The sequence below is a fragment of the Cupressus sempervirens genome, chromosome 6 (genome assembly GCF_028749045.1).
Source record: "Cupressus sempervirens isolate cs-2001-9-10 chromosome 6, ASM2874904v1, whole genome shotgun sequence".
Taxonomy (NCBI): domain Eukaryota; kingdom Viridiplantae; phylum Streptophyta; class Pinopsida; order Cupressales; family Cupressaceae; genus Cupressus; species Cupressus sempervirens.
Window position 1 is genome coordinate 400,084,133 of NC_143123.1, and position 11,958 is coordinate 400,096,090.

An 11,958-nucleotide genomic window follows, 5' to 3' on the forward strand; every position below is an offset into this window, starting at 1 on the left:
TGGGGATAAAAGTATTTTAACTTTGAATGGGGATAAAGGTATTCTAAATTTGATAAAATCTAAGGCAAAAGCCTATTACCAAGCAAAACAAATACCATCAAATATACTATATTACCATATATTATATAAGTATTTAATCCCATCAAATATTACAATATAAATATTATATGTCATCATAATATAAAGATTATATTTTATATATAATGTATTATACATCTGAAATATACATTATTAATTAATAACATACTACAAATCTGAGATATGTCATAATAATATAATATTTATTAATAAAACATACCTGTGATACATGATCGGGAATCAATGGAACCATATTCTTTTCCAATCGCCGACTGTTAGTTGAGAAACCAATGAAATTAAGACAAATAATTAAGATGTTTTAAGATGTCTGATGGCCTTAAGGAATATTAGCGTGATTACTGGCATTAAGAATGGTTTGTGAATAGTTTGGGGAAGAGACAGGACTCTTGCAATGTTGACTCCAGCAGGGGGGGTTTGACCATACGTCTTCCCCCTGAATATATACAGCTCGCCATTAAAGAAGTGGAGGTATGGAACAAGAGGATATGGGCCACACATCAAAGGGGAACATTGACTAAATATCAACAAGGAAGAGAGGAATATATACAAGCATCGTAGGACAACATATATATCAGCAGGGAGCACATAAAGTATAAGCGGTAGTTATATTCCAATCGGGTTACCACATATATTACAGTCAACAAAACTCAATGCAGTCAGCAAGGCTATATAGGGATATAGACATCGAATAAGATCTTCAGAATATTTATAATTGTGGTATTACATCACTTGAGATATCCAAGGAAGAAATACTATACCATCATATCAAGTCAGAACATTGTACAATCAGAGTAACAGGAAGAGGAATCACCTTAGAGTGTGCTGATCCTATAAAAGATATAGATAGTAGATAATTATTTGGTAAGATCGGCATAAGAACTTATACTCAAACCAATACAACATATAAGGATCCCTCTATAATTTCATATGGATAATGAACATACATCTGTTGCCTGAAATATTTCAGATATAAGGTTAGATTGTCAATATTGATTAGCCAAAGGCAATGTCTTGTAAGGCAACTATACTATCATCAGCTAGGCCCATTGAATTGAGATCAAAGACTCATATCAGCAGTATAGTTTCACGATATAACCAATGCAGACTGGACAAAAATTTGCATTAATTGATTCTTCTATTGATTTGATTCGTTAAACTAAGGATATTAATATCGTACACACTTATCATATTCAATACAAACATCCACAACACATAAATCCTCACAAGCAATTGATAGAGAGAAGTTGCTTACAATTTTGGATTACATCGGTAAGAAATAGATCCAAACACTAACCAGTCCCCAAAAGGGGGCAATACACTTCATTTTTTATCAACCTTTGGAATGCATGGCATCATTGGAGGGATGTCCTCAGATAATTACTTGAGACTTGCATGATTTGTGGATGTAACTTAGTCTTGCTACTTTGATTGGAACTTACAATTTGTTAGACTAGGCTGAATAATTAGTCAGACTAGACAAATGTCCAGTCAAACTGAGCATAACTCCAGGGAGTTCTAAGCTTAACTTGGATCTTTACTTGACACCTCATTGTCGTTTCTCTTTTTAGATTCAGTTCATTTATCCATTTCAAAAACATTTTAATATTAACCATGGTAGCATGTATTTTGTTTTAGATTCAATGAAAAAACAGTTACAGGTTCAAGACTTCAGTAGTGGAATTCAACATTCACATTTTCAGCAGTGTGAATTTGTAGATTAGCATAATCAGTTATGTTAATTTTTTATTAAAATTCGTGTTTTGAGCTACCCGGTTTTAAGGAAGTAAATTTTCCAAGTTCGAAGTCTGTCTGTCATGGTTTGAAACATAAGGATACGGATCTAACATAATGGTAGAAAATTTATGGGGCTTCTACTGCATGTGGCCAGTCGCAACCACTAGCCCACATTTTATAGTAAGTTATCCAGTTCTTCTACTTGGAGGAGAAAGACGAGGCAAACATAACACGATCCATACTAATAGTGGGAATCAATTGGGGATCAAAATCATCTCAGAGCTTGAATTTATCTAAAACAAATTACATATGCTTCCACACTCGCAAATTAAGATGAAGCGTCTCCCTTAGGATAACCAACATTTAAATGGGATCGCGTAAACAGTTGGTGATGTTAATGATCATAGATGGAGAGGCAAGGACAGTTGAGTATTTTTCATTTCACCTCTAAGTTTAAGTTCTAAATAATTCGTAATTTCATTTTTGAAAACATCACTATCAATTCAGAACAAAAGGAAGCAAAATAAATCTCCAAAGAGTTCTATGTTCGCAAAATGCATCTCAGCTGGAGAAACTTTTGAGCTTACCAAAATAAACCATTTAAGAAAAGGAAAAAAAACGGACAGAATTTTACAATCGTAAAACCTACGATCAAAATTTGGCCAACGTAAAACCTACGATCAAAATTTGGCCAACACAGCCATGTATACACAATAGGGGATAAAAAATGGCAAATATAAGTTTAGCAATTAATGGATATTCTCAATTTGTTGGTCTAGCAGATATGTGCTGAAAGCATTTAATACAAGAGATACAGTTGGCCATGGCATCTAAGTTAAAGGGCGCCACAAGGCAAGAGAAAAATTCAGCAAAAAATATAATTGAAAAATTACCACTTCAGAAAATAATATCCTCATCTTTCTCAGTCCCCATGGATAGCATATCATGCGCCTTCTGCATGGAAACGCCCTTGTGCAGCGCAAAATTCTCAACTTGCTGATCCTCCGCAAACGACTTGGCACTCTCCATCTGCCGCTCAAGCTCCCTCTTCTTATACCCCTGAATCTTCTTGAGCCTAAAGAAATCCTCCCTCTCCAGCTCATCAAGTTCCCCCTTAATATAATTAATAGTATTCTCCAGTCTTGGCTTCACCACATTCTCCAGCGCATTGACCCTCCGATTGGTCGCCTTGATGGCCTCGTCCAGCGTCAAAAACGAAGTCTGGAGCGACGCCAATTCCACGAGAACCTCAATAGCCTTGATGTAAGCAGATCGGCAGGACTGGATCTGCTGCCCTCCACGGGCCAAGCCCGTCAAATCGTTCTTAGTCGCTCCTTCCTCTGTAAAATACTCGAATTTGGGCAATTTGACGCCTGCAACATTTTCCTGACGGGCACGGACCTTGACGGTTGCGGATTCCACGTTTTCCAGGACGATATGCTTAATGTTTTCCCCTGCCACGTATTTGGCTTCAGTTAGGGCAAAGGCAGATGCTTTCATGGTTTCACCCATGGCTTCTTTCGCTGAAACGATGCGCTTCAAGATTTGTCGGAACTGGACGGTAAGGGCATCACTTTTCTTCTTCAGCAGAGTGTGCCCTCGTGTAGCGCCAACCAGCCGGGCTTTCATCACGCCCAGCATCGTTGTCGTCGGCACCACGTTCAGCCGCTGCCCCTGCCCAGACATATTTCGCAGCTTCTGCTCGACCACAGTTCGAATCCCTCGGAGTTGCAGAATTCTGTAAAAATCCCCGTGCCCAGATGACTCTTTCGAATCCTTTCCTCTGATTCCTCACTCGGATCTGCAACTAATGGCCCGGGAAATCTTTGCCTATTGTTTGTTTTTTGTTAGAGCGTATGGACCCCAATTTGTGTTTCTTGTCCCTGGTAGGGCACGTGTACCAATGATTTTTTTTACTAGACGTTGATGTGTTGCATTATTATTAGTAACTCTCAAAGAACAAATAGGCAGTAATTAGTGCCTGCCATAGCGGAAATACTTATGGATTCATTCATGTGATTTATAATATGACATTAACACTGACCAATCAAATCAAAGAATTGAAAATGTTATATGCAATTTATATATTTTCTAACTTTTCATTATTTTATCTATCACATTTTTCATCTATTCTATTGATTCATACTATTTTTGATGGGGGAGAAAATTAATTTTCTTTCACAAAAATATAAATATTTTCTAACAACTTTTTTGCATTAATGAATGCATTAATTACAACTTTATCTTTTCCACATTTAACATGTTGATAAGATTTTTTTTCAATCATTTTATATTCCACCTAACATGTTTAATCAATGTTAAATATAATTTCAATATGTTATATCTTTGTATTTGAATTTCTAATTTTTTTAAAATTTTGATTTTTTAATAAAAATAGTTAAATTATTACTATTATTTTACTTTTGTAAAAATAAATTAAGCAATATTTTTTTTAATTATATTTTATAATAGTGTTTGTAATATGTATAATCGATAAGTATTACAATTTATAAATTATATCATTTCTTATTATTTATATTTTATATTTAAACAATTTATCATTTAGTTTAAATATATTTAAAACTTAAATATATATTTTAATATTAAATTAATAATTATATTTTATATATAAAAAAAATGCTAAAGGAAATAACCACAAAAAAGAAATAATCTAATTCTAAAAGATATGTAAATTATTATTAAGTTTTTATAAACTATGTATTAAAATTAAATAGTTATATTCTATTTCTTATTTATTACATCATATTTATTCATCAACATCAAATTTATATTTATTGATCGTTGGGGGAGTTTTCCCAACTACTTATGGTTCTCTAGTAGCATGCATAACATGCTTAAACATATAATGTGATACTCCAAATGCTTCATCACTTCTTCAAGTTCTATAATTTAGATATTGGTATGGATAACTTTCCTCATTGCGCATATTTTAAGTTGTCAATGTAGAAGGTGCAAATTTGTCTAAAGCGTATGTATTGATCGTAGTATGATATTAGGTAGTTAGTGCCATATGGGGTACTTTGGCCTCTTATTCTTGGGCTTAAATGCCCAAATATATAATAATATATATATATATATTGTTTGGACGGAGGGTCCCTTAGGCTGGACTGCCTAGGTCGACATTCATTATTATGTTCTCAGCTAGATTGTTGTTCCTTCTTGCCTCTCTTTTTATGTACAGCTGATACCGTTCCGTCATAGTGAGGCTTTGCCTCCTTTTGTACTCCCATGATGAAACTCTGGGGACTCTTGATTCATTTTTTTATTCTCTTATATCTAATAGAAAATATATATATATATATATATAATAATATAACACAAGAACTTAACAACAAAATATGAGCCATCCTATCAAATCACAAGTGCATTTCTAGGCAAAAATTAATGCATTCACAATGTTAATTTAGAACTATTTAACCTACTCTCACTCATCTACACCTCTACAACCATTATGCGTTAAGCAGGAACTATGACGCATCGCGTCTCTTGTTGGTAAGTGTGCTTTAATAGTAATTTATTAGTTCTTGCCTTTGGAGGAAACTAATGGAATCATGAGGTTCCATATTAGTTAACACAATCTAAAAATTTCAAGATATACTAATGTTTGCAAAAACTGTATTAATTTACATGAATTTTTAGAATTTAAAAATACAGTTTTTAAAAAATTGTATTGGCTCATGATAAAAAGGCAATGAAAAAATTCAATTTTCTTCAACAAAAATACAAATACTTTTTTCAACACCTCTATTAATGAATGTATTAATTGCAACTTTATCTTTTCCACATTTATGACAAGTGAATAAACTTTTTTAAAAATAATCATTTTTCTACCACCTCTATTAATGAATGCATTAGTTGCAAGTTTATCTTTTCCACATTTGTGACAATGGATAAACTTTAAAATTTTAAAATAAAATAAAAAGACAATCAATTTTAATTGATGTTTATTTTTAGTTCCTGCCTTTAGGCAGGAATACTTATGCATTCAGTCAAATGCTATTAGTTTGGTTTGTTGGACCAATCAACTTTAATTATTTTTTCCTAACCTTAAGTTCTATTAGAAGTTTATCAATTAAAATATTCTTTAAAAATATTTAAATACAATTTTTTTACCTTGTCATTGGCTCTCAGCAATTTAGGCAAGGAATAAAATATTTTTCCCAACCAAAATTAGGTTAAAATTAAAAGCTAAGGCAATGCAAAAAAGCTTGATGGTTGAAAAGGTTGTTGCATGCAATAAATGTTCATTAATGTGATGCTTATCTAAAACTTTATGCATAGGCATTGTCGTAGTTTATTGTCTAGTTCGTGCTATTTCATCTATTGCTCCCTCTCTGCGCTCTGCTAGGGCTTCCATTACTTCTACAATTTCTTGGTTTGACGACGATCACCATAGAGAACAAGTCTATAGTTTAATTATATCTACTCTCTATTGGGTTTTTCAAGTGCTTTCATGGAAATAATTTTCAACAAGCCTTTTGCCTCTGTATCCTTTTCCGATGTCTTAACCTCTATGTTCTCCATGGTCGAGTTTTCGACACTCTGTGGCTCCAAATTATTCACTTCTTGCCCTCTTCCAATAGTATTTCAGCCACCAAATTCCCGGTGTAGACTTGAAAATTTGTTGCCTTCAGTGTAGCCGGCTGCATTGGTCTGCACAAGCCCTTACATGCTATGCATGAACATTTTACTATTTCCTTTAATCTTCTATTATTATTATCTTTGTTAGTTGAAAACGCAGTGATGAGTTTAAACCCCTTTTGGGTGTGAGCAGTGGTGGGATTTCCTGTCGTGAGCTTCTCTAAAAATGACTTCTTCTACTGAGCATTTTTTAGAATTTTTTTAGCATTTCTAGTGTCATTTGTCTAGAACACGTAAAATTTAACGAAGAAGATTCGCTTCTCGTCTTGTTCCAGTGTCATTTACTTTCATTTTTTATTAGTGAATGCCCTGTCTATATTTCAAAAGACAAACTAGGTTAGTTTCAACTTAAATTTTTTTATTTGTTTTAAATATTGGCCTATGGTTAGGTATTTTAGTGGAATGCTTACAGTTGCTTTTCCTTGTTTGGATTTTGTCTATACCTATATACGGAATTGACGAAATGATGAATTTGTGTTCGGAGAGCCTAATATTGGACCTGCTACTGAATTCGCTCCTAATTTTAGCAAATAAATTTACAAGAGAACATTTTGAAAAAACTACACTTGGAATATATGCCAAAAGAACAAACCACACCTAAGAATTTTATGTAATTTGGCTTCCCTTCTGGGAAAAACCAAATGATTGCCTTATAAAGAAAACTTCTCCAGTCTGGTTGCTAGATTACTATGGCATACACAACTTACACAAAGAAAAAATATAGCACACGGGGCAGTTGGAGCATGTTGATTGAGGTGATTCCATTATTTAGAACATGACACAATTACACAGATGAAGGAAATAAAGAATCTCAAATAGGGTCCTGCAATAAAAACTGTGGATTACTGACTTTGTTTAATCATTACAAAAGGTTCATCTCAAGGGCAGATTGACCAATACCTTTTCAATGAAAACCAACCAAAAGGATATATGCTTCCAATCAGTCCTTCCCATTTTTCGGTGTTTGCAAAGCAGTCCATGAGTTAGAGCAAAAAAGCCAATTTTTATATTCTCTCTACTAGATGTATCATGTAAGTATTTTTTAGGTTTCACAATGTACATTTTTTTTATTAAGGATCACTGTTAGATTTTTTAGATTCCTCTCATTTCTTGATTTTTTCCTAGAACGAACGTGAGGGTAGACCTACCAAGCCATAGGAAGCTTCACTTTTGTATCATAGAGCCATTTGAAACTTGAAAGAAAAAGTGTTTCTCTGAGGAAAAGATAGTTCTGTTAAGTTTAATCTCCAAAAATGAATAGCTAATATTGAGGTTAAAAACAGTGCAGAGACTTGATGCAATGATTTCAACCATACTACTTTACCAGATGTATTTGCTTTTGAGTTTTGATGTGTTTAGTAGTGTGCTAAAGTTATGTAATTCAACCACTATTTTACATGTTTCTCTTGCAATTTTGTTTTGTTTTTGTCATATCAAAATAGTGAGAACTTTTAGTACATCTAGCTTACTAAATGGGATTATTGCATAATGATTTTGGATAATTAAGGAAAATTTGTGCACAACCAGAAAAAAGAGCAATTGTAATATCCTAGTACCAAGAATTGAACTCTTTCTTGAGGGCTTCTTCTCTTGCACAATAAGATCCATTGGTCTAGATACACTAGTAAATTTAGCCCTAAATTTTGACGAGAAAAGGTCAAATAGATGACTAAAATTGTCGTCAGTCTTTTTTTGTCAATTTTTTGTCACAATAATTTTTTGTCAAAATTTTGACTTTAAAAAGGTCGACTTATTGACGAGAGGTTCGTCGATTTTCTTAGTCCAGCCTGAACTCTTATTTCCTCATTTGCGTCCATTGTTGGTCAAAATTTTGACCAATGTTTTTGGTTGAAATTTTGACCAATTATGGCAAAAATAAATAAATAAATAAAATTTAAATATATTGGTAAAAAATATGTGTTTTAGATCTTTGTAATATCCAATAAATTCAATTTTCACCCAATACAATTCTTTATTTTAACTTTTTTTAATACCAAATAAATTCAATTTTCACCCAATGGACTAGGAGTTATGACCGCACAAATTTGGGGTACCAATATTAAATAATTTCCAACTTTTCTTTTTACTGTTGTAACTAATCCTTCCTAATCCTAATGTCCATTTAAACTTCCAAGGAGGCAACATGTGGAAACTCTTTGGATTCTGACAAGAACCATAGTTTAGAAGTTGACTAAGTTTTTCTAGTAATGTACATACAAAATTTGAATCAATGAGGCAAAGTTGAAGACATGCATCTCTTCCACAAGGTTTGTCAATTTATATCTTAAAATTGTATCCTTGTAGCTACATGAGTCTTAAGACAATCCAAATATCAAAATAATAACAAAGTAATCATAAAACATATGATGCTAACTTGTAAGACATCACATTGTCCAACAGTTGCATAAATTTGATGTGACTTCCTAATAACAAAGGGAAAATGGAACTAAATATATTTATTGTAGAAATGTGCATGTATTCTGTCAAACTGATGCTTTAATTCAACTGCCCATAGCCTACATCAACTCCATAAATAAAAGATGTGCCATGTTGAAGCAAGCAATCTATGAAGCCACCTGTGGAAAGACCAGAGTCTAATGCAACTTTTCTAGTAACATCAATATTTAATTGCTCGAGTGCTCCCTCCAACTTGTATCCTGCTCTGCCAATGGTTTTCTTGTTACAAGGGTGTCTAATGTAAAGAGAAAATCCCATGGCATATACAATGAAAATATGTTGTCAGCTACTACTAAAGTCAAGAGTATTAAGGATAATCACCTAAATAAGTATTTTGGAACTTCAGCAGTAATTTCAATGGAAGCCTTCTCTGAAACAGACATCCCAGCTTTGCTTGCCACTTGCCCATCAACTAAAACCTTGCCTGCAAAAGATAGAATATTACAAAGTTTAAGAAGACAATATATTAGGTTGCCAATTCATGTTAATGGAGGCTACTGTAATATATCAAATCTATTAAGTATTGATTCCAGCGTGGAGAGTTATTCATATTAATAGAACTAAAGAGGAGATAATATTAAGTTGTAGATATTTGATTTCAAGGTGGAGGACAACTTATGCAAAAGAAAATTACATATTATGACTTTACTTCACCTTACCTCCTGAGTATAGATTTTAGATAAAAGAAGATGTATTCTTACAAAGTTAAAAATTACCATCAAATCATGTTGCATTTGTGAAACTGATGCAGCTTGAATTGCAACTTCCTTATCAATAGTGGTACCAAAGAAGCCATCGTTGTTCACCTACAATAAATCATTTGAGAAGGTCAACTAAAAGTCCTATATTCCTAAATAAGTGGGCATATTGTCTGCTGAAAAGTAGAAACACAAGTTTGGTGTAATTTGAGCTTCTAGATGACTAAATAGAGAAGATAATGAGAGTTATTTAAGGCAGAATAATACCAAGATGTCCAGATCATCATAATTATCTTTGAGCCATATTGAAAATTCTGAAATACTCTGCAAGCTCTCTATATCCAGCTCACGGAATACAGCATTGTTGAGACCCTCATCATGAAGGGTTTTGGTGGCTCTCAATCCTCTGTTGAGATCTCTTGAAGTGAGAACAACAGTCAAATCATTTTCTACCAACTGACATATAATTTCAAAACCTATTCCTTTGTTTGCCCCTGTGACCATAGCTACAGTATCCTTAGTCCACCATCTGCATTCAACATTTATCGTCCCAAATAATTCTTTCAACTTCCAAAAAAATGTTTGTAGAACATAATGAAATGTGACTACTTTTTCAAAACCATTCTGTAACATCTAAAAAAGTTTAGAGAATGTAATGAAACATTGTTTCCCATATCATTCTTTTGACATCTAAAAATGTTTGCAGAATATAATGTTTCTTTTAACATTACCATTACATTTCATATCATTCTTTTAACACGTTAGAAAAAATAATGAAGCACAAGTTTTCTATCCATATCATTGTGCCAACATTCCAAAAAATTTGAAGAACATAATAAAACAACTTTTATTATTTTCATATCATTCTTTTGACAATTAAAAACGTATTGCATAAACATAACTATTTTTTTCAATATCAGTTTTATGAACTCAACTATTCTTTTCCAAATCAATTTTCTAAAACACCTAAAAAGTTTTCAGAAGATAATGAAACACAAATAGTTTTTTACATAACATTTCTTTAACACCCTACAAAAAAATTAGGGAACATAATGAAACTTAAATATTCTATTCCCTATGAACACCCACAACATCCAGAGCATCTGCCCTGTGGAATCACGATCATCAATAATTGCATCACGATATTCTACAAAGGAATTCAAGTGTAGAGATTCTACATATTTTAGGAAAAATCAAGGAAACCCTTACACCATGTTTTAATTTTTGTTAACTTCATCAAAAGTTTATTGTCGTTGTCTATTGTTTTGTTGCTAAGTTATGCTGTGTGTGGCCTGTGGTCAAATGAATTCTTTCTATCATTTCCTTTTTTAATTGTTCTCTATTGAAACATCTTTGGAAGTATTTTCTTCCATCTATGATGGCATGCTTCAACAAGACTACTATGTAATGGTGGGATATTGTGTTTGGATCTATTAATTCTGATGATAAACTTGTTTTTGCCCAAACTGCAGTTAATTCTCTCCACTGAAATCTGATTGTTTATTTGAATGGAAAGGATTAAATATGTGTTATAGGACAAAAAATATTACTGGCTAACTTCTCCAGAGAAGTTATCATCTCCATTATGTCTTTTTAGGTAAAAAGATGCGAAGAATTTTGTTAAAGTGGGACCCTTCCATTCCAAATCTCATTCCTAAAGTGTGGGGCAATGTTGAGGAGCTGATTCTTAGAACATAAGCCATGAATCAGATGGATGGCCAATGCATGAAGTAGATCTTGAAGATAAAAGAACTTCCAATAGTTTCACTCCAACATATGTGGATGCAATTTGTTTAAGAGAAAAACAAGAAGGCTCCTAGTGACATGGGTATTCTGGATGCAGCTAAGTTTCAGCAGACTTTAGTAGACAGCTCCTCCGACAATGGAAACATAAATGATGCATCTACTCTATTTTCAAATGTTATTGTTAGCAGTTAGTACCTATCCTAAGAGGTGGGTTAGGAAGTGTAAAGAGTTCAGAACCAAATTTTTGCAGAAATGCTAAAGTTACTCAAACCTATTAATAAGAAGGCAATGAAAAATAGAAGGGGGAACAATTCTTGTAGTTACTACTTATGTTGTTCTTCTGTGTTGTATCTTGGTTCATAGTTTCTTACCATTTGTGTAAATCTGCCAGATATGTGTACTCAATCTTTTTTAAGCTCTCTAAGACCTGGTCTTACTGGTCTCTCTACTATTATTTGAACTTATGCTCTATGGGATAAAGTTTTCCAAGCAAATGGATAAAGATCATAATGACATGTCAACAACGAGATATCCTAATCCCTATAGGAGCATTGTTCAAATA

At 33.0% G+C, this 11,958-nt stretch overlaps 1 protein-coding gene and 1 non-coding gene across 2 annotated transcripts in view; one reads left to right on the forward strand and one right to left on the reverse strand.

Annotated features, from left to right (window-relative positions):
* Positions 1 to 3,650, reverse strand: part of LOC149552747 (V-type proton ATPase subunit D-like) — a 39,591-nt gene extending 35,941 nt beyond the window's left edge. Inside the window, exon 1 of the mRNA XM_089788291.1 lies at positions 2,727 to 3,650. Within this exon, the coding sequence (XP_089644417.1) occupies positions 2,731 to 3,519 (789 nt within the window). The 5' untranslated portion in view covers positions 3,520 to 3,650 and the 3' untranslated portion in view covers positions 2,727 to 2,730. The remainder of the gene's footprint in view (positions 1 to 2,726) is intronic.
* A 2,938-nt stretch (positions 3,651 to 6,588) lies between these two features.
* On the forward strand, positions 6,589 to 6,683 carry LOC149552749 (small nucleolar RNA Z152/R70/R12). Its single transcript, XR_016353510.1, has one exon. It is a non-coding gene; the product is annotated as a small nucleolar RNA Z152/R70/R12 (small nucleolar RNA).
* The last annotated feature ends 5,275 nt before the right edge of the window (positions 6,684 to 11,958 follow it).